This window comes from Lynx rufus, unplaced genomic scaffold, assembly GCF_022079265.1.
Source record: "Lynx rufus isolate CCGP_SWC_20201006 ecotype Redwood Valley unplaced genomic scaffold, mLynRuf1.p SCAF_2, whole genome shotgun sequence".
Classification (NCBI taxonomy): Eukaryota; Metazoa; Chordata; class Mammalia; order Carnivora; family Felidae; genus Lynx; species Lynx rufus.
The window spans coordinates 4,938,372-4,965,516 of NW_025814834.1; the positions used below are offsets into that span (position 1 = coordinate 4,938,372).

General features: G+C 54.0%; 1 protein-coding gene across 3 annotated transcripts in view; it reads right to left on the minus strand.

Annotated features, from left to right (window-relative positions):
* The window catches only part of AGAP1 (ArfGAP with GTPase domain, ankyrin repeat and PH domain 1), a 549,698-nt gene that overhangs the window by 337,193 nt on the left and 185,360 nt on the right, over positions 1 to 27,145 (minus strand). For all 3 annotated transcript variants that reach the window (XM_047085687.1, XM_047085686.1, XM_047085688.1), the window contains exons 2-3: positions 23,777 to 23,835; positions 17,500 to 17,587 (exon numbers count right to left, since the gene is read on the minus strand). In XM_047085687.1, the coding sequence (XP_046941643.1) occupies positions 17,500 to 17,587; positions 23,777 to 23,835 (147 nt within the window). The remainder of the gene's footprint in view (positions 1 to 17,499; positions 17,588 to 23,776; positions 23,836 to 27,145) is intronic.

Genomic DNA, 27,145 nt, shown 5'->3' on the forward strand with positions numbered 1-27,145 from the left:
GCGGCAAGGACTGTACCTCCCAAGAACAGGGACGCGGATGTATGTGTGTTGTGAACAGCACACCAGGAATATGGCAATTCTACACGTCTTTCAAAAAGACTCGAGGAAGTCTCTTACGATCCAACGTGATCAATTACTCTAAAGGTCTCAAGGTTGAAACGGAGTCCCGCTCTCATTCCTGGGAACCAGTTTTAAATTTGGGATGCTTAGGGTGAGTAAAACAACTGGTCCTGAGCAGGACCTGGGTTCCTTCTAATATTTAATTCACGGTAGGTGGGATCGATCTACAGTGGAGGGCGATTTACACGGAGAGGTCTAAGTGCTCATCTTTGTTGTCATTCTGCTTTAAGGGGGGGGAAAAAGCAAACTAAATTTTCCTATTAAAAAGAAGCTTTCTTGGGAGTGATCACTGCCAACAGATATTTGACATTTCTGTTTCTATCATTTTGTCTGATGGGACTGAAAGCTATTAATGTATCGTTAACAGTTCTCTGAGCAAGAGAAAGCAACGCTAATAACAGAGACCTAGAACACGCGATAGATCACAAAGCACTCTTCTTCCCACGTGGTCTCCGCTGTTGCCGAGGACACAAACATCACTACTGACATCCTCGTGTCCTTGGGGAGGAAAAGGTCAGACGCTGACCAAGCCCCCACGCCAGCGCGTGGCAGGAAGGAAACCCAAACCCAGATGTGCCCAGAGATCCCTGCACTCCTCTCTCCCACGTGAGATTCTGCTCAGACAGGGTGCACGTGACACCACCCAGGCCACAGATGCGCCTCGCGGCCTTTGCGCAATCTCCCAGCACCCAGGGGCCACCTGGGAACACGGGGGATGGCCCTGTCCTTGCTCTGCCCACAGCTCCAAGATCAGCCCTGTACTGAGAGCACGAAACAGAAAACTGCTCACCGTGTTTGTTTGTTTTTCTCCTGTGGATTTTAATCTTCACTTTTTCATGCTTTGGCAAAGGATGAAAATGATTTTTTTTTTTTTTTAAATTTTTTTTTTCAACGTTTATTTATTTTTGGGACAGAGAGAGACAGAGCATGAACAGGGGAGGGTCAGAGAGAGAGGGAGACACAGAATCGGAAACAGACTCCAGGCTCCGAGCCATCAGCCCAGAGCCCGACGCAGGGCTCGAACTCACGGACCGCGAGATCGTGACCTGGCTGAAGTCGGACGCTTAACCGACTGCGCCACCCAGGCGCCCCGAAAATGATTTTTGACTTTCAATCTGCATCTGTAGAGTATATCATTTCCCTTTTCCAAGGGAAAGGGGAGGGGCATCGTCCTAGCCTCTGATAAGGACGTGGCTGGGATCCGAGGCTTCCCGGAGGCACAAGCCGGCCTCGGGGCTGGTCAGCAATCACGGGCTGTGGCTCGGGCTGGGACATCAGGGACTGAGCCCCCTGCGCTCACCACGCAGACATTCTCGGCCATGAAAACCTTCCCAACACTCGCCTGAAGTGTTCTTCTCCGCATGGCCCCAACAGAACGAGTATCTGCAAATTTTGTTGTTTCCTAATTATTTAAGACAAGTGGAATGAGAGGGACACTTTGAAAAAGACTAGGATTTTCTTTCTCCCTGGGAGAACATTAAAAAAATTCATCATGAACATGCCAGAAATTTTTTAAAGTTGACTTTGTCTTTTTAAGTGCGATGAAGATACCAAAGTCAGCAACTTATTAACATGGAGGTTTTACAGAGGTTTTGTACTGTGACATTTAAAAGGAATTTTGTTTGGACCGTGTATTATTTTTATGCTAGGAAAAAAGTTTCATTGGTAATGTATTAGTTTACAAAATTTAACAGAGTCAGATTTCATTGCCTCTGCCAATTTTTTTTAAAACCTACATTGTTTACAAAAAAAAAAAAGTAGCAACTACAGAAACGGACCAGCGGATGAATGCGGTGGTTGCTAAATACTTCCCTGGGTAAACGCTCAGGGTCATGACTCCAGGAAAAAGAGGGGTTAAGCATGGACACGGTATTTCCTTGGGCAGGCCTTGGTCTCTCATGACTTCATTTCACCCAGATCTAAGTAAAATAACAAAGGAAGATCAGGAAAGAAGTCAAAGTTCTAGATTAAGAGAGCAGATGTGAACTTCGCTATCACTGGATTTCCTTTTCTTTATTCCTAATAAAACGAAGGGAAGAAACTAAGCAGCAGGAGGAAGAACATTCACTGTCCACAGAGAAAAGAGGTGTAGCTTCATAATAAAACCTCGAAAACAGTGGCCCTAAGATGAGAAGGAAGACTCCAGGGCTGGGCAGGACAGGGCTCCTAATTCCCACCCCCTCTCCACCCCAGGGGTCAACAACAGCCCCCCCAAAAGGCAGAGGAAGAAATGTGGCAGCACAACCACGGATGTGAACGGCCCTAAGGCTCTCTGGAGGCGAAAAGAACTCCAGGATGCAGGGGGCCCCTGGGGAATGACAATATGTAGTCCATCTCCCCCCCCACCCCCACCACCCCATGAGTGCAGAGAGCCCGGATCAGGAGATTGGCACATTCACAGGAAAAGCAGAGCCCATCTGTGGCCGTGGTTTGGACGTGGTTCCCTGAGAGAGGAGAGGAAAGGGATGGGAAGGGCGGGATGATGCATTTATACTGTATTCTCCAGGAAAATAACATCCAGCCTCAGGGAGGTGGCCGAAGCACCTCCCTGCAGGGGATCTGCGTGCAGGACCGAGGTCTGGTTGGTGGCAATGTGGACAGAGCAGTCCAGCCCTCTGGTGCAGGACACTCAGACTGGGGGTGACTCCCACCACAGGAAACCAGATGGTCAGGGGCTCTCCACACCCCATACCTGACTTGGAATGAGAGAAGCCTCCTCGGTGGCCCCAGCCAGTGTTGGGGACCCTGCGGGGACCCCAGAGCAGAGCCAGGACAGCACCAGTCTCAGCAGAGAGAAGGTGTGGGCAGACGCCCAAGGAGCAGGTGGCTGGAGAAATGGTAAGGACATCATGCAAAGACACTACTGGGGGAAACACGGGAGGAGGCGACAAGGGAGACAGGAAGGAAGCACGCAAAACACAAGAGCCAATGCAGATGAAAACAAAACCCAAAAAGCAGAAGGAAACCCATCACGAGTGCTTCCCTCTCTAACACAGCTCAAGAACACGCTTTCCACACGACACGAATGCCAGGGGTGAGAATTTCCAATAGGAGATGAAATGGAAACCTCTAGAACTGAGAACCAGCGTAACATTTTGGAACAAATGAGGAAGATTTGAAACACATACGGAACAGAAGAGACACGGCTCAAAGCTGAGTTTCTGACAGAGACAGCTTGAAATAAAACAGCTGGTGAGATCAGCAAGCTGGAGATAAAGTCCTTGGGCACAAGTGAGCAGACAGGAAGGCAGACCAGTCTGACAAAAGGATAAATACGGCCGCTAACAACAAATTCCTCCAGAAAGAACTACGAGACCCTTCAGAGATAAAATGCAAAGGAATTTTCCACAAATGCAGAAAAGATCTGAATCTGCTGATCAAGAGACCATAGGATGTTCCAGGAAAAAGTGACACAGACCCTCCACGTCACTTTAAAGATGAGACAACAGGGGCGCCTGGGTGGCTCAGCCCATTAAGCGTCCACCTCTTGGTTTCAGCTCAGGTCATGATCTCATGGTTTGTGAGTTTGAGCCCTGTGTTGGGCTCTGTACGGACAGCTCGGAGCCTGCTTGGGATTCTCTCTCTCCCTCTCTTTCTCTGCCCCTCCCTAGCTTGTGCAAATGTGCTCTCTCTCAAAAATAAGCAAACATTAAAAACAAAAAACAAAGTAAGAAAACAGGGGCCCTGGCAAAACACTGCCCCTGCCGGCAAAGGTGGGGTTTCTCAGCAAGCAGCAGGGTTTCAAAGCTACTCAAAAGGCCTTCTGTCCAGAGAGGCTGCCAGGCTTTTAAAAATGGTCAATTTGGGGCGCCTGGGTGGCTCAGTCGGTTGAGCGTCCGACTTCAGCTCAGGTCACGATCTCACCGACCGTGAGTTCGAGCCCCGCGTCGGGCTCTGGGCTGACGGCTCAGTGCCTGGAACCTGCTTCCGATTCTGTCTCCCTCTCTCTCTGCCCCTCCCCCGTTCATGCTCTGTCTGTCTCAAAAATAAATAAATGTTAAAAAAAAAAAAAAAAAAACTGGGGCGCCTGGGTGGCTCAGTTGGTTGGGCGGCCGACTTCGGCTCAGGTCATGATCTCGCGGTCCGTGAGGGCTGTGAGTTCGAGCCCCGCGTCGGGCTCTGTGGTGATAGCTCAGAGCCTGGAGCCTGTTTCAGACTCTGTGTCTCCCTCTCTCTGACCCTCCCCTGTTCATGCTCTGTCTCTCTCTGTCTCAAAAATAAATAAATGTTAAAAAAAAAATAAATAAATAAATAAAAAATTAAAAAAAAAAAAAAAAGGTCAATTTGGGGTGCCAGGGTGGCTCAGTCGGTTGAATGTCTGACCTCAGCTCAGGTCATGATCTCACGGTTCGTGGGTTCAAGTCCCATGTCAGGCTCTGTGCTGACAGCTCAGAGCCTGGAGCCTCCTGCTTCGGACTCTGTGTCTCCCTCTCTTTCTGCCTCTCCCCTGCTTGCACTCTGTCTCTCTCGCTCTCAAAAATAAACAAACATTAAAAACAAGTGTTTGTTACATGGTCGATTCAGTGAGCATTTTCATATACGCACAACTGGTTCTGGAACTGTATCACAGTTCACAACAAATCAAGTACGTGGTGCACACAGATCTGAGTGTGTCCAGCAAACTCCAATGTAAACTCAGACACCCACCTTCTGGAATGTCAGGAGAGTGGCGGCTTCAGACTGGCCTTTTAGAAACCTTGTCCTGCACGTGTCTGCGCCTAAAATCTATGCGGACGAGCGCCTTGCTACGCTACGGGACACGTCCCGCTTTCTCATGACCGACAAGCCGGGCACAGGTGTGGTGACAGCCTTCCGTGAGACAGAAGTCACTTGAAAACAGTTCACCGGCTGACTCGGGGGTAGGCCACGGTGCGTTTAGTGCTGGCCGTGACGTAGGGGGCCCCGTCTGGACGATTCTGCGCGAGGAGAGCACTCGCTTTCGTTACTGCAAGGTGGGGGCTGTGAAAGCACAGCCATTCCTTTTCCTTCAACACTCCGGGATCTAGTCACTGGAAGGGCACCCCGAAAGAGCACACAGGTCGCTAAGGTACTTCTTTGAAGTGTCACTCGGGCAGCTCAGGTTTTCTTGACCTCACGCCCACAGCACCAAAATTAACCGGCCGGAAAGGCAGACAGGACGCTGGAACCGGAGAAGCTGAGGCGCTCTTTCGTGTGCACAGAGCTCCTCTGCCGCCCCTGACGAACAGTGTGACCGGTGGACCCCCGCGACGTGCCACGGGCCCCACTCAGGGGCTCTGTGGAAATCCGCAGCTGCTGCTCGAGCAGAAGGTGGAAAATTAAACGTCTGTGGAAGCGGTTTTGCTACTCCAAAGTTCTCGTTTCCTCACTCTTAGCTTCCAAGGGCTCTGAGGGATACGTACACCAGCAGTGTTGTAATATGTGAAACCTACGGGAGAGTTCTCTCCCCCAGCTGATGTCGTTTTTAAGGCTAAAATAAACCTAGCAACTCCGGGCAGGTGTGTGGGGTGGGTGGCCCCGGCCAGTCTCCCATTTTCAAGATCTAGTGACAGACCCGGCAGCATTCTCATTAAGTTTTATGGGTTCCCCCTACCCCACAAAAGCACTCTCTAGAATACGATAGTACTATCCCTCCCCCCCACCCCCCCCCAAAGTCCTCTGTGATAAGAGCACCAGAAGGTCAGCTCTGGGCTGTCATCAACTCCAGAAGGCAGGGGGGCCACAGAGCCCAAGGCACCTGGTCTCCTTCTGCAGGTGTCCGGGGTCCGCTTTGAGACGCGGGGAACGCCGTGCGTGCGAATGACTTCCCGCCCGCCTGCCCTCACCGCACGCTCCAGGCATAATGCCGACCACCCGGGCCTCTAGCCTTGGGTCCGGCCTCTGTTTCCAGCCCTGGCGTCACGAGCCAGACCTCCTCCGGCACTCGACTGGCCCTTGGGCTCAGAGCCCGCCCCTCCTACCCCCCCCACCGGACCTACTCAGTCCGCCCTGGCGCCACACACTCGGGATTTTCCTGTTTGGAGAAACTAGGACCCAAAGCCCAGAGCTCACTTGCACTCCTCCCGTGAACTCGGTATTTTCCCCAGTAACTCAGTGCCAGGGGTCAGGCACCTGCAGTGGACGGCAGAGCTCAGCACACGCAGGGACCCCGGCTCCTTCCGAGCGCCCTGAGCCCAGCCGGCGATCTGCAAAGTCGTGAGGTTGGGTGCGGGTGCTTCCGGCAACAAAGGGGAACAGACGCACAGCCGCCACCGCGGCCAACCCCGGGCCCCCACCTTGAGTGGTTCCTGTGAAAACTCAGGTAATGGCAGCCCCTGCGGCCATGGGGAGGGGGCACCAGCTAGGTCACGCCAGCTGCCCGCCAGGGTCCTCAAACGTCACAGGGGCCTCGCACACATCAGCTAGAAACCGCTACGCTATGTCACAATGACAGCTCTGTGATTTCCAAAGGCAAACTCACACTCAGAGGGGCTCACCCTGCAAACTCGGTGAAACCAGAGGGCACCAAGGCAGCGGCAACCAGACGGCCGCAGACGGTGCTCCGATTCGCACAGGAGAACCAAGACTTGCCCCGTACGTGGTCCTAACTCCACGTGTTCCAGAAGACCTGGGAGAACAAAAGTCGAAACAGCAAGTCCTCTACAGCGTTTCTCCAAATGCGCGACAGAGAAGATGCTCCAAGTCTCTCCCAACAGAAGAGACTCTCACCTAAACATAAGGTTGTGTTTCTAATCTCAGGCCAGGCTTCCACGTGAGCAAGTGATAAGGGAACAAAGGGATAGAAGGCATCCGATTTGCACTCTGATGACACTCTGGTTCTAGCTAGCAGCAGGCGAGTCGCGGGTGTCGCCATGTGTGATCCTTTCCTTCAGCTCCACTTGGGACTTGCTTCCTGGCCAATTCTGCGTTTCCTCCTGGCACCGGGTGGACCGAACCCTGGTCTGAACCACCACTAGCACTGAGCAAGCCCCACCGGGGGCCACGCACAGCGTCGCTGCCGGGGAGCGAGGGAACAAGACAGAACCTGTGCCCTCATGGACTTACCGTCAAGGACAGCGGGCAGGACAGGAAGCGGGGAAGAAGGGCCAGGCTTGGTGGGGGATGGGCAGGGGAGGGGGATGGGCACCATGAGCAGGTGCAGAGCCTGCCCCCAGAACCCAGAGCAGATGGGGCCGGGGCTGGGGCGCCCGGTCCCGAATCTGCCGTCTAGAGAGAGCAGTCACGTAATGACGGGCCCTGCTGACTTATGGGCAAATCAGTAAACTGTTTATTACAAATGTTCCAGTACCCACCGCTGTGGTCATGCCTGAACATTCCAGCATCCACTGCTGCCCCTGAAATAGCTTGTGTGGTGACACCTAACAAAGTATATTTAGTCTTGCACGTTTGTTTCTTTGGGGTAAAATATACTGGTGGTTGCTTTATTTTTAATATTTTGCACATTTATTTTAAGCATTGAGAAAACGTAAAGGTACAGACAGCACTGCAGATTTGGGCACAAACTCCCCGCCCGGAATATTTAAACAAGGCTTCCTGGACCGGCGACACCCCAGGGGCCTGACGTGCATGTTGAGGGCTGGAGGGTCAGGACGTGAGCGACAGCGAGCGGGGGAACACAGCTCCCGGCGCGCTGGCTGATGGCCTCTCAGTCCCTCAGACTCCTTGTTCTCAGCTAGTGTTACCCGTGTGAAAATAACCTCCCGTTAAAGACATAAGCTGTCGTCACGTAAACTCTATTTTAAAATACGCAATCCGAGAACCGAATACGTAAAAGTAGTATCTTTAAGGAATGCTCCCTCACCATTCTTTGATCATCAGTCAGGTATCTGCTTCAAGAAATTAAAAAAGGCTGCTGTTAGATGGGACCCTACGGAGAAACCAACAAATCCTACATGTTTCAACGAACTGACGTCATTTCTATGCTCTGCAGAGTGAGGGGTCAGCAAACTGTCTCTGTAAAGGGCCAGGTACCAAGCGTATCGGGCGCCGTGGGCCGTATTCTTTCCTGTTGGGTGTTTACTGGCTTATTTTTACAAAGCTTTAAAAAAGCAACAAGTCTTTCAGCTCATGGGCGTAACAGCCCGAGCAGGGGTGAGGGAGCCCTGCTGGAGAGTCCGTCTCGCCTCTGCCATTTCTGATGCTGATGCCGACGCCTGCACATTGTCCACGTTATGATTCAGACGGCTGTTTTCCAGCTTCTCTCTGCAACTGTTACAGTCCCATGGAAACAGTGTATTTACTTAAATGGAAGGAGTCCAGGAGGTTCTGCGTCCAGGCCTGTCTCCATCCTTGATAGAGGGAGGCTTTCGTCCCCAGGAACACCTGAGGTGGCCAGCACGGAGCGTGGGCGGGGCTGCACCAAGGCCTGGCAGGAGACAGAACTGCCCCGGGCGCCCTCACTGATTGGGGTGGGGGGGGGGGGGGTCCCTGTGTGTCACTGCCTCTGAGGCCGAAGCTGACCTTGCGAGGCCCAGGAAGCTGCGTCTGGAACATCCCGGAACGAGATTAGCTTGCAGCGGCCACTGGGGCACAGTCGGGCGCCGGCCCAGGCCGGAGAGCGTGCCAGGGCGCAGGGCCCCGGACGAACCACGAGCAGCCAGCACCCTTGACGGGGCCATGGGGGGCCTGGACGTATGGTGCCCGCAGCTCCTTCCATCCATCCGTCCGTCAGCTCCAGCCTCCAGAGCTCGTCCCCACACCCCGCTCCAGAGCCAGGCTCCAGCAATGGCCCGTCAGGCCTCCCCGACTGCCTCCAGAAGGCTCCTACATCAGCCATTTCTCACGAGGGCCCCCAGACTCACAGAGCAACTGCCCTGACCCACTGTCAGGCGATGCAGGGATCCCCCGCCCCCGCGCTCTGACAGGCCCTCCCCTCCCCACCCCCCCCACCCCCCGTGCTGGGCCGGGCGCTGACCCCCTGCTCGGTGCAGCCCGGACCCGCTCCCCTCGTCCTGCAGTACGAAGAGAGACGGTCTGTCCACAAGCCCAGGGGTTCCACACTCTCCACACCATCAACAGACTCAAGTGGCCCTCAAAGAGCAAGAGCTGTTTTCTTCTTTTGTTTGTGACGTTATGGCTTAAAATAAACAAAACACTTTTAAGAAAAATGGAGGGGCGGGGCTCAGAAAAGGGTAACGAGTGCCGGCCGCACCCGGTGCTCCCCGGGGCCACGGGAACAGAACACAAGCAGCTTCCAGACCCAGGACAGGCATCACCTCCTCATCACGCTTCATACTCTCCCTGAACTAGGTCCTGCCTCAGAGTCTCCCAACACACCACCTCCAGGAAGCCGGCCAGGATGGATAAAACACGACGCTGAAGTAGAATCTGGTTTTCACTTCTGGCCTGGGTCGGTCGTCTGCGAACTCACGTGAACCATACAAAATTGTGACCTTTAGCCACTGGTAGCTGTGCACGTGTGCACGCGTGTACACACACACACGACCGGCCCCGGTCCTTCCCAGAGCACACGGCCGGTTCCTGCGGATGCCCTGCCCTCAGGCCGGAGACGCCTGACTCCTGCAGGAGCACAGGACCCAGAGGCGAGTTCAAGGGCACTTTCAGGATACCACAGACTCCCCTACGGATTCTTCCTGGCACCTGGCCTATTTCACGGCTGCTGACTTCTACCTCCCTCTCGCTGAGTCCTGCCCCTGGAGCTGGCCACGAGCCCAGAGGGGAGCTCGCGCTCAGAGCCGTGAGGTCAAGCGAGTGCGGTCTCACAGGATGCAACGTTTTCTGCCGACGACGACGCCGACAGCTCCACCTCTAATCGGCCACGACTGAAAGGTCAGCTCCGTACTTTCAAGTTCACTCCCAGCCTCCTCTCCCTCCACCCTGACCCACGACCACGCAGGGAGCTTCTCCCAACCCCCGCCTCCCTCTCCCGCACCCTCCTCTCTGCCCCGGGCACGGTGTGTCCCTCACCCTCTTCTCTGTTCGCCCCAAGGCTGGCCTCGGCCCGGGATCTCTCCCTTTCTGCACTGCCTTCCACAGAAAACCTCTCCGCCCCGATGGTCAGATCGCCCTAGCCAAGGAATGGTTACAGGTACGTGATCTCTCCCATTTCCCAGGACCCATGCAACAGAGCGAGGGGGAAGGAGAGGTGGTGAGTTAAGAGGACAGTGCAGAGGGGGGTGCAGGAAATCGGTTCTGAGAGCTGCTACCTTAGGATCCAAACAAATGCCTAACATTCCAAAGTTCTGTGCCCCTGAAAACCAAGAAGGAAAAGCAATGCCCGAAAAGCCCCAGGTCCGCAGCCAAAGGGACACTGCAGGAGTCACAGGGAGAGATCCGCCGGGGGCAGCGCTGGGGTGAGTTCAACCGTGCCCGCGGCATTTCCAGGGCACCTGGTTGTCACAGTGCAAACAGAGACGCCCGACCCGTGAGTCAGGGGAGAAGAGCTACGAGCCCCCCAGTGGTTACAACACAGGAGGAGCACGGGGCTCCAGCAAGGCAGCCGGGGCCGTGTCTGACCGGCTGCCGCAGCCACGGAGAGAAACAATCAACCCTCCCCCATCTGCTGTGAACACTAAGGATCACGGGCTCACGGGGCCACCCACGAACTGCCTGCCACCAAGGGGGGAGACCTAGCTGAGCACGAAGCCCACGGGGGCAAGAAGTGGGAGAGGCGGTTCCTCACGAGCTTACGTAGATCAGCAGGGCTTTCCAGAGCTAAACCCACGCCCTCCGCTGCTCCCGGTCCTCAAGTAAGTCAATCTCTGCTCTACTGAGGCGCACTGAACCTGCTCATCCAGTCCGTCCCTTCCGCTCGGGGGTCTAGGCTAATACAACACACGCGGACCCCGTGGCTGCCAGACCAGGGCAGGCGCCGCCCGGGCCGGTGGCAGACGGTCCCACTGCCATTCGGACTCCCTGGGATGGGCGTCAATTGCCAAGATGACGAGAACCTGGGCCCAAGACGGGGACAGATGTGGCAAAGGTCGAGGGCGAGGGCACCTAAGTGGCCGGGAGGGGGGTTCAGCTTTGACAGACCCAGTGACTGTTTTCTCCTTTGCAGTGCAAAGGTCACGCGTTTAAAGCCCTGAAAAAAACACCTTTGGTGCTAACCTCTCCGTGGGAAAAAATCGTCTGTAATTTCAACAGTGAAACGAGTCCTCCTCTCCTCTTTCCTAGTAAGGAAACGGTGTGGTGACAACAACGTGTGACGTCAAGAGGGGTCTCAGGAACGCAGAGGCTGTGCGGACAGCATGCACTGGACCGCATGGGGGCTCCGAGTCCCGTGGCACAAGCCGGCACGCCCCCTTCTGGGTGCTCAGAGACTCACCGGCCACGCAGCAGTCGCTGCCGTGAAGTATAGCTGTTTACCCAGGAGGCTCTTCTGCTCTCCATCTAGAAGGTAGCGACTCTCAGTAGCCCCGCAGTTTCTTGTTTCCGAGCCATCAGCACAGAGCCCGACACGGGGCTCGAACCCACGAACCGCGAGATCACGACCTGAGCGAAGCAGGACGCTCAACCGGCTGAGCCCTCCAGGCACCGCCCTCCTTATTCTTAGTTTACAGCTTTCTTTTCCATAGAGAATATGCCTCTCTTTTACTGTTTCTTGGTGGCTCTACTAAGAATTTTAGTAGCCTTCACCTACTCTGGACAACATCACCTAAGCCTCCCTATGGCCTAGCTGGGAGAGGACAGAATTAACGGACTGTTCTATGGACGGAAGGAAGGAGAGCTCAGTGAAACTTCCACGGTCAGAAGCTGCTTTGAAATAGTTAGGGAATGTGAAAGACCGGACTTCTGCTCGATCTATTAAAGCAACCTACTGGCAGGCTTCTCGTCATCTTAAGGGTTACAGATAATCCTCGTTAAAAAATTATCATGTACACATAATCACTTGGTTACGAGTAACATGCTAAAATTATGTTGAAAACATTTAAATGGCTGGGCTTCAAAACAACTCAACTTTTATTAGAGTTTACAGATTTTTTCATTGGAACGTTAAACAGCACAAAAGGACGTGTTTAGAAATAAGCCCTAACATCTGTTGAGCAGTGGTAGTGGACAAAAATTTTTTTTTTTCACGTTTATTTGATTTGGAAAGGATTTTGGGGGCAGACGGCCTAAACACATTTCATGTGTCCCAGAAAATACGGCTAAGTGTTTACCACATGGTTTGTTTCTAAGCAACTAAGTAAACATTCATTAAAAAACTATTTCGGATACATGTGCTCCTGAGAACCTATCTGCTGCCCAGAGACCGACGCAGGCAGAGTCCTGCGGGCAGGAACGGGGGAGGGACGGCCAGCTCGCGGGGACCTTACCACCAGCAAGCCCTTGCTGCAGGGGGCAGTGACCAGAGAACTGTCCAGCTGCACGTGACACCCACAACTAGGGACGGACACCCTGGCACCTTCTGCCCTGTTTAGTTCTGGTACTTTCTTGAAAAATTAGCAAAGAGCAGTTAATCTTATTATCCCAGGAAGGAGGGTCCACGGACATTCTTAAGCCTGTCGGGGTGCCTGGGTGGCGCAGTCGGTTAAGCGTCCGACTTCAGCCAGGTCACGATCTCACGGTCCGTGAGTTCGAGCCCCGCGTCGGGCTCTGGGCTGATGGCTCAGAGCCTGGAGCCTGTTTCTGATTCTGTGTCTCCCTCTCTCTCTGCCCCTCCCCCGTTCATGCTCTGTCTCTCTCTGTCCCAAAAATAAATAAACGTTGAAAAAAAAAATTAAAAAAAAAAAAAAAAAAAGCCTGTCTCCACCAACCTTATAATCTCCCACTCAATCCACTAGACAGCTGAGTCTCATCTTAGCTCTGGGCCCGTCCCCTACCCCACGAACACAAAGGCAGCTCTGGGTGTGAGGTCCCCGGGCTCCAGATGCTTCGGCACGAGCCATCCGCACAGCTCGGCAGGGCCCACGGCATGAGGGAGAAGAACGTAGGGATGTCACGGAGACAGGGTCTCAGGGGAACAACTCCGTTTCAAAGCTCCAAGTGTCTCCGGGACGCCACAACCCACAATCTTCCAGCCCGCCCGGGGTCAAGTGGCTCGGGGCAGGTCCACAGTGTCCATCAAATTCCCACTAACCCTGGAGAGCCTGGTTTCCTCTCCTGTTTTCCTTTTCTCAGTTTTGAGGGGAGAGAGTTAAACGCCGAATGGTGGTCACGGAGGTCTGCGGTGGGGAAGGAGGGATGCACCGTGAATATTAAGCACCTACACGAGGTGGAGACTCTAATTCCATGCCCAAAACATCATTCACAATTCTAATTCGCAGCCATTAATAGGGCGCTGAGAGCAAAGGGGTCATTTTCATCTTCTCTCTACTGCAGGGGAACGGCAGCCGTGAAATTCCCATCACAGGTGTGAAGGTCACACACACACACGCTCATCTCGTGTCCGTGAGGCTCCGGGAAGAGCGGGGGTCGCCTCTCACTCCTCCTGCCCCGGGAGGGAACAGGGCAACTTCACGGCGCTGACTGCAGCTTCTGCTCACACATCGTGTGCGCAAAACACGGAGGGTCATTCGTGGGTTGGAGTCCAGCCCCCAAGAGAGATATTCGAGTCCCGGCCCCCGACACCTGTGACGTGGCCTCATCTGGAAAGAGTGTCTTGGCAGATGTGATGAAAATGAGGTCAGACTAGAGAACGGGGGGATGAGGGGGGACCCTACACCCAGTGACTGCCGTTCCCACGAAAAGAGGGAAATCTGGACACGGAGACAAGGGCACCGGAAGAATGTCGTCGCATGAAAGGGACAGAGATTGCAGTGATGGGTCTACGAGCCAAGGAGCCAAAGGTTGTCAGCAGCCAGGCACAGAAGAGACTCCCGCTCAGAGCCTTCCAGAAAGAACCAACCTCATCAACACCTTCATCTCAGGCTTCTGGTCTGCACAGCCGTGACAGTGAAGTTCTGCTGATTTAAGCCACTTGGTTTGTAGTAATTTGTCAGGGCGACCTTAGGACTCAGACACACACACGCACACACATGCACATGCACGGCTGAACGGATATCCGCCTACACAAAATTTTACTCCTTGGATTCCTCTGATGGGATCACTGGCTCCCTGCTGAGGTGCCCACTTTTGCATTGCTAATTTACTAATTAAAAAAAAAATACACAAAATATTTAAATCCGTCCCTCATTTAAACTGCATCTTTAAAATTACCGAAATCGTGTTGCTCAACTCTCTCTACTACGAGGATAAAATACCAGCGAGAAGGAATCACACGACTAAAACACAACAGCTGTTATCCTCAGAAACCCAGCTACAACCAGTCTGATGCAAAGTACGTTCCGGCAAACGTCTGGGGTCATCCCATGCCAGAGTTTTCTACGGAGAGCACACTCGTCTGAAAACAGCAGGCCTTCACCACCTCACACAGCCAGCAACCTACAGATCCTGTGACAGGTCAGAGTGACGCTAAAGGACACTGCACACTAATTAAATCAAGGGACAACCAGGTGGGAACAGGAGAGCTCCAGGAGGGTGCCAGGTGCGCAAGCAGACCTCACAGTCCCAGCAGCAACAATCCTCGTGCCTTAAGTCACTGCCTGCGTGCGGCCAGAGGCAGCTGGTCCCCCGGCAGCTGCGAGAGGAAAAGGAGGACAAGCCAGAAGCAGTGGACAGGCCTTGCAGCTCACCTGAAGGGCACCACCCCCAGCGTGGCGATGGAGATGCCCGTCAGCAGCTAGCTGCCCTCGAACCTGACCTCTGGCCTCTGTGAGCTGTGGCAGGTGGGGCTGAGCTCTAATCGGCTTCACCTGCCGTCCACACTCGTGGGACGGGATTCCGTTGCTCGGACGTGCTCCATAAACCTGGGCAACGACTCTGGTACGTCTCGACTCCAGAACGTTCTGAGTGTAAAGCTTCTCAATGAGGCGGGCACAGGCACTCGGTCGATGTTAACACATCCGACAAGAACTATAATTACTTTCCAGGTACAGACTCCCTGGTGGTGAGAAAGAACTTCAGTGTGGCCAGACGGCGAGAGACCCAGGCTTTCCTTGCTCGTGTCCTTTCAGAAACAACCGGATTCTCCTGCAGCTCTGAAACTCACCCAGGCAAGTGGACAGGAAGTGGGGGGCGGCTCCCTGGTGCCCCTGCACGAGAGGCCCAGGCAAGTGGACAGGAAGTGGGGGGTGGCTCCCTGGTCCCCCTGCATGACAGGCAAGGACATGGCCACATGCCTGGTTCCACGAAGGCACATGCAGACAGCTCCTGGGAAACAAAGATTCACTGGGGCTTATGGGGTTTCCAGGCACAGGGGGGCACCTGCCCCAGTTCTTTCTGCAGCCAGCGGCCCTGATGCAGGTCCACTGGGGCCACCTGGCAGCCCCACCCATGACCTGGGGTCACATGAGAAGACAGGTGGGCTGAGCCCTTGAGAAAAGACCACTGACAGTCCTTCCCCTGGTCCAGGGGGCCCTGGGCACAGGCGCCACTGGAGGAGGGGAGGGGGGATGAGACTCTGCCGACGAGGACAGGGACGGCCTTTGGTGTAGTCACACGCTCTCCTTTAAAATAATGTACTTTTGTAACTGTATGCGATGCCATGAAATTTTAGTAGAGTAAAAGGTGTCAAGCAAGTGGGTTCATTAGAGACCACAGTTTAAGTCACCCCACTGGGTACAAATTTTACTTTTGAAGTATGAACGTTCAAGAAAAATGCCTTCATGCTCATCAAAATATAAGGGCCCCCGGCAAAGAAACCACAGGCCCAAATGTGATGGAACAGACCGAAAATAGCAAGTGGGAAAACAGCAGAAGCTACAATAATGACAAAACAGCACCACGTGGGGACGAGAACGGCATCCACGGCTCAGGGACTGGTGTCCCAACGCCAGAGCACTGGCAGCAAAACCAGGGGCCCACACCACATCACCGGCGGCCCCTGGTGGAAATCAGAGCATCTGAGGAGAGCGCGAGTGGATTTACTGGAGGAGGGGATCATCTGAGGTCAGGTCAGCCAGTCCTTCGGCATCTGGGGTCACCGACCTACACAACACCTAACCCCAACGAGTGAGTAGAAAGCCCGAGAAAAATGCTCTGACTCTCCAGGTGGAATCAAAACGACCATGGCTACATTCCACGCTCGGATACCAAGGAACAAATCCAACACCAGCACGACTCAGGCACAGGTCCCAGGAAAGACGTCAGAAAGACCTGGAACCTTCTCTCCTCCCTGCACCGCCCCCCCCCCCCCCCCGCCGACCCCTGTCTCCAAACCATGCCATTTTCTAGCAGGTATATACGTTTTCCATCGGATAGACACCCTGCTTCCCTTCGATCCCCGCCCAGGAGCCTCCACGACCCATCTCCCTAAACCCCCCTCTCCACACGGGTAACGGAAAAGCGGGCGTTTCCCTGAGGTGACCACCACGAGGCCGTGATGACAGGGTTGCAAAATTCTGCACAGTGACGGCAGAGCCCTGAAGGGCCCCAGAACGCCAGCCTTCCAGACTCTTCTGAATGGTTACACGGGATCCAGGACAAGAGTTAAATGCTAGAACAGGTGTTACAGGAAACATGGGAAGCTACTCAGGACTACTGCTAAGAAGACATCTAAGGGACAAAACAGGGTGAAATGTTTAACTGAAATAAAAGGATGAAATGAAACAAAATCGGATGATACACAGAACGAGGAGGCAAGGGAACACTACAGTGCGAAGTTGTGTCTCTCCTCTCTCTTCCAACAAGACAAGTTCTGCCATGAAGAAAATGTATAGTTACCTGCGTCCATATCTGCAAAGAATGGAACAGCCAGTAAGAAAAAGAAGGAACCAGAAATTCAGTGTCTCAGAGTTGGATTTTAAAAGGTTACACGGAGAGAAAATATAACTCAGAAAACTTCCTGTGAACTCTACGTGGATTAAAGAACACAGGGATTACGTGGCTTCCTGTCACTGCCTTAACTCTACTTAAAGCAAAAAATAAAATGTGAACATGTTAACTGAAGAAGCAAATGCCTAATGGCAAAAGAAATCTCTTACTCTCATGCAAAATGATTCTTAAATGTTCAGAATACAATATATGGGGGAAACATACTCAAACATACGGTGGTGGTAACCTGAGAGGCTCCTATCTACCACTAGGTAACAGTACGTGCAGATTATGTACAAACTTAGTATCCGGAACAGACAAATGTCCGAGTCACGTTTAAAGGGGTGACCCTGGATTAACATTTGAAACGCCAGGACTGCTAGATAAGAGATAAATTCAACAGCATTTCAAGGCTCTACTCTACGGCTCCAAATGCCAAAGAGAATATCATCAGTTAGCTAAAAATACTACAAAAGAAACAACATATCTAAGGACTTTCACTGCCTGGTATTTTATTCTTTCTCAAAACGTGTGATGCATCATAGTAACGATTTAGAATACGCTACAGAAAACTTTCGTAAGCTAAACGCTCCTGAGCTTGACGTGGCCTGCCACCCAGCATACCTTCGGGAGACTCCTCCTGGACGTATGTGCCGGTCAGATACCGGTGCACCAGGGCCGACTTTCCGCTGGCCAGGTTACCCACGATTCCCTGAAACAAAGAATCGGACGACCGTTCAGTATCATTACATCACTCTGCTCGTCGATCTGCAAACAGGGGGAGGGGAAAACGTAAGTCTGAGCGCGACCATAGGCAAGCAGCGGCTGGAGGGCCCGAACCCAGCTCATTAAATTCTCCTCCGCAAGTGGAAGAGATTCCCGTGCCCTCCGTTTGCACCTCCTGCTCTCATCGGCCTTGCCAGCTCAGAGGGCGTCAACGCCGTGTGAACCCACAGACAGCGGCTTTCTTCCGACACCGTGTGCCGCGGGTGTATCGGGAGAGCGTAGGCTGAGTCGGCCCGTCGACACGGACTGCGCACCCTCACCGTCCCGGGCGGGGTTTGCTGTGTCGAACGGGGCGCGGTCCAGGACAGAGTAAAATGGGAGTGAGAAGGGTATTCTGGTACATTCCACCAGACTCGGGGGGGGGGGGGGGTTCCGGAGCCAGGCCAGCTGAGAAACATCTCAAGAGGACGGTGTGGGGGAGGGGCTGCAGGGGCTCGGCCCATGGTCAAGGCAGCAGAGGGGTCCGCACTGGGTTAAAAATGCCCATCGAGAGTCAGGAGGGCCACTGCTCTGGCAAGGCAGCAGGCTTGCCAGACGAGACATGGACTTGAGGGCAGCCAGCCCCTTGGGAAGGCTTCCCTTCGCCTGTGCTGGGGACCTCACGCCCTCTGCCTTCTCTGCAAGCAGCCCATCGGCGACCCCCCTCCTGTACTGTACCTTCCCCACCACATCTCTCCTCTCTGCGTTTAAGCACGCCCAAATCAGTTCTTTCAGAAACACAAAACCAGAGCCCTGCCTCCGGACGCAGGTGGCCTCCTACGAGCCTGCCTCCCCTTTCCCACCAGGGCCAGGCTCACAGCTCACTCCCACCCTCCTGGTCCCGCCCTTGACCCTCACAATGTCAAGTGCTGATTGATCCAAGAGCCACAGGGACGCTGGCCCTGAGGTCAGAGATGACCTCATTCCTAAAAGTGCTAGCCTCCCTCTTGCTCCTGACCCAGCCCATCACCGGAAGCCACAGACCAGACGCGCTTTCTCCAAACTTCCTGCCGGAGCGTCCTCCTGGAATTCCTGCTAAGCCCACGTGAGCACTCTCCAGGTCTCCTGGTTTCTTCCAGAGTCTCGACTCTCGGGCCCCGGTGCGCCTGGCCACGTCCCGCCCTCCCGGACCAACCTGCTGTTCCCAAATCTCGTTCTCCAGCCCCCCCACCGGTCGTCCGCATGCACCCCACGCCACCCAAGCTGGTGCTCGAACCCCAGCACGTCCAGATCGCACGTTCTCGCCCCGGTTTGCTCGTCACCCTCTATGGCCACACCTCACCAGGCTTCTCAAACCGGAAACGTGGAAACCATCCCAGATTCCCGTGGAGCCCTGGTGCTCCTAAGCACTTTCCCAGTCACACTGGGTCACGGGGCAGATGCTAGCTGGCCTGTCTACAGGCTCCCCCCTTCACCCCAGGAATAGCAGAGACTCCTGGAAACTGCCTCGCCCTGACAGGACTTGCTATCTGTCTCCAGACACCTGGACCTTTCCTCATCAATCACTTCCTGAAATACTACTCCGGCTCACTGCTCAGCAAGCGGCTCAGAGGTCACCTCCTCCGAGAAGCCTTCCTAAAGCACAGCCTCAACCGGGAACCTCTCCTCAAAGCCCCCTTAGTGCCCTCCTCACAACGCCGTCTCGTGACCTCTGTGTTACCAGCATCACTATGCGGGTCTGTCGGAGATGCTGACAATTTCCGAAGGGCAGGGTCTGGGTCTCTGTTCCCTGGGTCCCAGTGCTACACCCGGCCCGGGAGTCTCCCAACGGCACCCGCTGCGTAAATGAGCAAACGAGTGAGCGGCTCCAGCACCAGGACAAACAGAGATGCTTTGTTACCGGGGCACAAAGCCAGGTGACGTGGGCAGACCCGAAATAGAGATGTTTCCCTTTCCGACGGGACTCCTGTCTTCTTTTTACCTGGGGCCTCTATAAGCCGAGAATCTCTACCTATTAATTATTCTTTTGCTCAAGGGCACCTGCTGTTTGTCAGCTCATGCTGAGAAAACCCAAACCAGCGTGCCGCAAAATTAAATTTTTAATTAAGATCAGACGTTCTCTTTCCCGAGGAGGAAAATGCTCAAAATCAAACACTGCTCGGTCTGTGCTTCCTGCGTGTGGCACATTGCTTCCTCCTCGCACAACAGTGCTCTGCAGAGAATGAGCTTCCCCTTCAGGAGAAAAGTCAATGAGTCTTGTGGGTGGCGGGGGGAAGGCCACCCCGGAGACCTTCTACTGGCACCCCATGGGCCTTGTGTTAATTTGAACCACTGGCAGAAACAAACAGCCGGCTGTGAGGAGGAAATAAAAAGGGACGAAACGCTTTTTAGGCGGTGAAGCTCCTCCGGGTTCCACGACCGCTTCTGGATAAAAGGAGGAGAGCTCACCCTCGCCTACGGGCTTCACACGGAGCCGCTCAGGAGCACAGGTGAGGCGTCCGGAAAATGACACGACGGCAGACAGACGCCGTCACGGTGCCACGGGCCCTGCACCCGGGGGAGGAGCCCCGACTGTCAGGGCCACTGCTCCACGTTCTCCAGCGACAAGAGGGAAAGAGCACCGTCTCTGTTCAGACTGATTTTTCTGTCATCCTAAACCTCACCACTTACCTGCTAAACTTAGTGCAGTTTGTTGAAAAGAAAATCAAGGCCGTCCATAAAAATCCCAGCTGGGAATCCAAAGAAAGCCCACAGGAGGGTGTGACAAGTGCCTAACGCTCCCTCTGCGGGCGAGACGTCGAGGGCGTATTTCCTGTTTCTGCCCAGATGTGAGCAGGGAGCACCCACTGCCTGCCGCCCGAGGACGGTGACCCGCGTTCGGATCCAAGAGCAACTGATCATTGATTATCCAAGCAGAACACAACTTGACAAAACATGAGGCATGGTACCACCACGCTTGAAAAGAAAGCAAACACTGAGATTCTCTTCTCTGACAGATTCCAGAAGATTTATTGCAAAATATCACATAAAGAGTCCACTTGAGGCTTGCGATTATGTCATTTAATTGCTGCGTCTGTGACACAGAAGTCAGGGATCCCGGAGGCGCTGACCTAAGGGGCCACCTGTCTCGGGGGATGTCGTGCGAGGGCGCGGAACAACGGCGGCCCTGTGGATGCACGGGGGGCTGCCTCTGAACAAAGGAGCACTTTCTGGAGACGCGGAGAACTCCTCGGCACAGAAGGGACCTGCTGAGGACAGGCAGCTGCCCTTGCTCGGCGGGAGGGCTCCCTGACCGGAGCGGGGCTGTCCCGCCGGGGTCTGTCCATCCACACACAGGGCAGGACAAAGAGAACTTCCTCCGCATGAAGGCAGAGTCCTGGTTCCTCATCCACGGGACGTAGTCAACCTCTGGCACGTTCTAGCAAGCCTCGAAACAGTCACCCGTCAGGAGCACAGATCCATGCTGCCTCCGAACATAACCCTTCCTACACCTCTAGGCATTCACTCCAGGAAATCACATGCTTCTGAAACACCAGCAGAAAACCAGTTTTTAGGAGTGACCATTCTCAATTACGGGCCGGCACGAACATGGGGGCTCTGGCAGAACCCACCCCCCCAAACTCCCCAAATCAGACAGCTCGACACTCAAGGATCACAGTCAGACTGTTAACACCGTCACAAGGGGAGCCGCCGGCCTCATTCGGCTCCTTCGACTTAACTTGACTGAACGTCAACGAAAAGTTTGAACTCAGCTCGTCAGTCGCACGGGCCACCCTGCAAGCGCCCAGTGGCCACGTGGGGCCAGCAGCCTGGGCAGCAAGTCAGAGGAGGTTCCCGCTGGTGCAGAAGCGCAAACCGCGTTCAAATCCCAGGTCCGCCACCTGCTGACTGTGTGCGGCTCGTGGGGAGACTCTCAGGATTCGGAGGGCGTTTCCTCATCTTGCAACGGGTAACAACGGTACCCGAGTCATGGGCAGCAGGCGGGTGAGCGCGAGATGCTCGTGTGACGCCCTCACAACATGCCTTGCGCAGAGCAAGCGCCTCCTGGCGCGGCCCGCGTCACCGTCACCCCAGCATCGTTCCGTCCTGGCGCTCTGATCGTGGACCATGCAGGCGCTCTTGGCGGTTTCACAGGAGTGGGGGCGTATCTGCAACTGCTCCATCTTCCCCCAAACCTCCCAGCAACAGTGCCGCCGACAAACTTCATTCGACGGGCATCTCCTGAAGGCGCCTGGTGGGACCACTCCTGTGCCAGGTACCGTGGTTACAAAACGCGAAGCAGAAAGAGGTGGCCGTTTCAAGGCAGAGGCCCGGCTTCGGGAAGGGGGTGGGACCGACAGATCTTACGTCTCCCACCAGGAAGGAAACCCGCTGGCAGGTGCTACAGAGGAAGGTCAGAGCTCCGGCGGGGACAAGATGTCCCCCGACCAGGACACCCAGCGGTGGCAGCAGGGACAGGCACGTAGGAGGGGACAGGAGGGCACGGAGACCGTGCGGACAGATCTCAGCATGCCTTCCCGCGTCATCCTTTGTTTCTTCGGTTTAAAAACGTGTTTTTCGGGGCGCCTGGGTGGCGCAGTCGGTTAAGCATCCGACTTCAGCCAGGTCACGATCTCGCGGTCCGTGAGTTCGAGCCCCGCGTCAGGCTCTGGGCTGATGGCTCAGGGCCTGGAGCCTGTTTCCCATTCTGTGTCTCCCTCTCTCTCTGCCCCTCCCCCGTTCATGCTCTGTCTCTCTCTGTCCCAAAAATAAATAAACGTTGAAAAAAAAAAAAATTAAAAAAAAAAAAAAACAAAAACAAAAAAAAAACGTGTTTTTCCTGGTGACGAAAGTTACATATCCTCTGTTCCAGGTCCAGAATGTTCCTTGTTGGCTCCGTCTCTTCATCTCAGGAGTGAGACACCCGAAGGGTCGTGCCCCTGCCCTGGGTCACCCACAAAGCACCACTGAGGTTGGGGCCCAGGAGGAGAAAGCATCCAAGGGCCTCCGGGGGGGTCGCTGGCACACAGGCTGGAGCTGCTAAAAGCAACACGGAACTCGGGACAGAGGGCACAGGAAGGGAAAGGCTGAGCGCGAGGGGCAGGGAGAACCGAGCGGGCCTGTGCCCAAGCCACCCGTCACTGCTGGGAGTGAACGAGAAGGGCCTGCCTGCCCGCGTTCTATCATCAGGGCCCAACGCTGGAGTGGCTCGAAGTGGACGCCCACGCCACACCCAGGTGCAAACATACACGTATACCACACAACTACACGTGTCTGCATGTAAACATACAGACACACGCATAGCACACACCTACACACGCATATGCATATACGTGTCTACGTACACACACACACACACGCATATAAATACCCCAGGCAAATACACACACATCTGTGTATACAGACATACACACATGCACACACACAAAAATACGTGCACATACGCAAAGGTATATACATGTGTATACAGGTATGTATACTTGCACGGACATATAAACACACGAACATACGCACACACACATACGTGTACACACACACACACACACACACACACACTTCTCCCAAATGCTGCTTACGTGACAAAGAACATGATTATTTAAAAGTTATACTGGTCCCTTCCCTCCATCCTAACACGGGGAGTGTGTAGACTACAGGTGCTCCAAGGTGTGGTTGCAAAGAACCAAGTCACTTTTTATAGAAGGCAATTTGAAGCTTTAAATAATCTCAATGTAAGAATAAAATTCTTAATACACAAACTCTTCTTTTGATCTTATGTCATTCCTCTGTAACACGGTGAACGACCAGTTGCGTGGTTTAAGCCATGAATTCTGAAGCTTGACGGCTCATCACAGAAACCGCCCATGACATCCCGGCAGAGGACAAATAAAGCCCTACTTGTGCATGCGTGTGTGACACGCTCTCTCACACGCGTGTGCACAAGGGCAGGAGAGACAGAACGATGGACGGACGGGTGTGGCCATCCCAGGCACACTCAGGGCTCCGGTCCCCAACGGTCAGCTACACCTGGCCCTTCCCAGGGACATACCCAGAAGCGTGCCCCCCCCCCCATCTGGGCCCCAGGGACGAGCAGGCCCCCTCGGGATGCAGGCCGAGCGTGCTCACACATCACATCCTGCCTCTTACAGAGCCCCGCTCTCCTGCAGGGTGAGGAGGTGAGGAAGGAAGGACAGCCACTGAGGCCGGAAGGACCACTCACCACTTTGAGCTCCGGGACAGATCGACTCAATGTCCATTCCTGGCTATTCACAAAGGCATCTGTAAAACAGGAGGTAAAGCAAAGTCAGGTGCCACAACTCACTTCAGCGCAGAGTCAAAATGCCCCCAACGTGCCATTTCCCCAGCCAGAACAACACCGAGGATGGTACAGACCAGGTTCTCATGCTACTCCGGCCCCGTTCCTGCTCCCAAGTCTGCATCTCCTAAACCATAACGCACGCTCCATCCAACCCCAAGGAGCTTCTAGAACTTGGTCCCTCCCCACCTCGAATGTCCCCGTTGCCCGAGCCCCACAGGACCACACTGTCCGGGGGTGAGTTGAGACCCTCTGATCCTGCTCATTTGTCATCAGGAAGACCGAGGAGGTCCCAGGCTTTCCCAGAACTGCCCCTATAGCTGTCAGTGAACTTCTGGTCTGTTTTTCACTAAGGTAGTCTTGTCTGAAATCCCACCAACAAAGTCATGCAGAGAATGACTGGGCTTGGAAAATCCCCATGTGCACAATACAACAGCCATTGACAGTTCGGAAGACCGTGCTGGGGTTTTGGTCCTCCCAAACACAGGACACAGCGGAGATCCAGTCAAGACTGTACGATACGTACGAGAGACGAGGGGTCCCCAGCCGCCGTGGGGACTCCACAGAGCCAGTCCCACCCTGGCCAGAACACCGGGGCGGCCATCACGGGTGCAGGTCAGGTGCGCCCACCCACAACAGAGGACACAAAGGACCGGATTCCCCACGCCTCCCGCTCACCATCTCTTGTGGACGAGACCCCACACCACCATGCACACTATGCCCTCGTCAACAGACAGAGTGAGTCACAAGGAGGTGACAGCCGTTCCCACTACGACCAGCTGAGGGCAAACACCTCTCACTTTCTATGTATTTTCCGCAAACTCAGAAACGTTCATCGCTCCGTTACGTCCAAGAAATAGTAACGCGATTCACAAAATACCTAAAAGTCAAGCAATGCCACCAGTTTCAAATAAACACGGGTGCCGGGATAGAAGCAGAGGGCATAAGCGTGCAGTGCTGCTGGAGGGTATCACGGAGAAGGACGAGAGATGTGTCTGAAGGGAGCAAGGTGAACCCGATCCACAGTGACATGAAAACGAGGCGGGTGGCCGCCCAAGAAACCAGCCTCCGCTGGCCCTGCAAAGACGCTTAGGAGGTGGGACGACCCATCACAAAGGACCCCGTGCTCAGGAAAGGACGGGTCAGTGGAGAAGACGGGCGGCCACAGCAGATGGGGATGCGAGGCTGATGCATGTGCCTCGAATCCTCAGCTGGAAGCTGGAAGTGACCGGTGTTCAACACTGGAGACACTGGACCCCTGGGGACCCGAGTGCCTGGCCGGCAGGCAGAGCGATGGACAGAAGTACATCGGCAGGAACTCAGAAGGAAAGACGTTCGTGAGAACGAAGACCGAGAGCTGCTTCTGACCCCTCCCCCAATGGGGCCAGCACACTGGGGGCTAAATACTGGGGGTGCACCTGAACACCCACTCTTTGGTGAGCCCAGCAGCCCCCAGAGAAAACACAGCCTGCAAACAGATAAACAATGATAGAGCCAGCACGGAGATGACCCCGGGTAGGCACTGGGAGAATGGTAACTAACACCCTCATGAGCGAACAGCATTACTTATCAAGTTGCAGAACACGTCTTTTCCGTCACCGACTGCTCTTTTTGAAAAAAATGGGGACGTGGCCTTATAGATCTACAGGGTGACCCCAATGATCCAGGGGAGTCAACATGAACCGCACACTCACAGAGCGTCCCAGCGAGTCCCCCTGTCCCTGTCACTTGTAACAAACCCAAAGCTGGCTTAGGTAGATTTAGATATACCCACATAACGGAATACTAAGTGGCTGGGAAAACGAAGCGTCAACACGCAGAAATGCAACCGTTCCCCGCGTAAGGGGATACTACACGTGGAAAATACATACACAGGCTTGTTCGAGAATATTTCCGGTCAACAGTTCCTGACTGAAGGTTTGGGAACTGGGTGGCTTGGGGGCAGGGGCAACGAGGAGAGTCTTTTCACTGTTACCTCTCAGAACCCTGTTAAACTTTATCCCATCTGGCATGTAAAAAATATATACAACATAGTTTTTAATACGAACCACAACAATGAAGCAACAGGCATAAAATGAGAATTGAAAGGAGCGTGATTCACGAACAAACTGCTGATTCTAAATCAGCCACCACCTAAGACTGTGTTCATCACAACAAATATTAAATAGGCATTAGACGGGGGTGCCTGGGTGGCTCGGCTGGTTAAGCGTCCAACTCTTGATTTCGGCTCAGGTCCTGATTGCACGGTTCGTGAGTTCAAGCCCCAAATTGGGCTCTGTGCTGGCAGTGTGGAAGCTACTTGGGATTCTCCCTCCCCCTCTCTCCCTGCCTCTCTCTGGCTCATTCTCTCTCTCAAAAGAAACAAATAAAAACAAACCAAAAAAACACAAAAAACAAAAAACCCTGATCGCTGGTCAGAACAGAATGCTGCCTCAGGCAAGGCTAAATGAAAAATAACCAAAAATTTGCGAAGATGGACATCCCAGGACAAGCCTTTATCCTTCTCCTCCGTCGAGACCTTTCTGAGGGCTGGAGGCTGTGGCCCCTGCCTGGGGGAGCTGGTCCATCTCATGGTGAGCGGGCCAAGACCAGGCCGGCTGCCCGATTTCAATTTCCCAGGGCAGCGACACTGGAAGAATGAACATGCATTGGGGGCACGAGAGGGAGGGAGGGAGGGAGGGAGGGAGGGAGGGAGGGGGAGAGAGACAGAGAGAAAGAGAGAGAGAGAGAGAGAGAGAGAGAGAGAGAGAGTGAGTTTTCAAACCACTAGAATCAAAAGTCATTTAAGCTGCATCTCATTTTCAGAAGAGACCACTCTGTGCCCCACTCAATTCCCCCCTCTTGGATAGACAGGACTAAGAAAATGCATTCTCACACGCCGGCTTAAATGCTACGCAACTTGAATTTAAAATAAAGCACAGTGGTCACCCCCGATGGACGGCTCTCAGCCTGTGGGCAACACTGGGGCTCCCTCAGCCACCGTCTCTATGGGGCAGAAAGGCCCCAGCTGTTTGGTGCCGTGGGGGATCCCAACACAGTCGAAGAACTGAAGGGAAAGAAGACATGAAAGCATTTCTTCCCATTAACAAGGCACCAATTCAAATTACGGGACTTAAATTTAAGTCATAATATTAAAAAGAAAACGCTCAAAGAACTCCAAGATTAGGGACCATGAAGTAATAAGGAACTTTTATTTGGAGTAAAACACTGTTAGCTTCTCTGGAACAGAATTCTGAAGGCAGACACACGAGGACACAGCCCTAGAGGGGGATG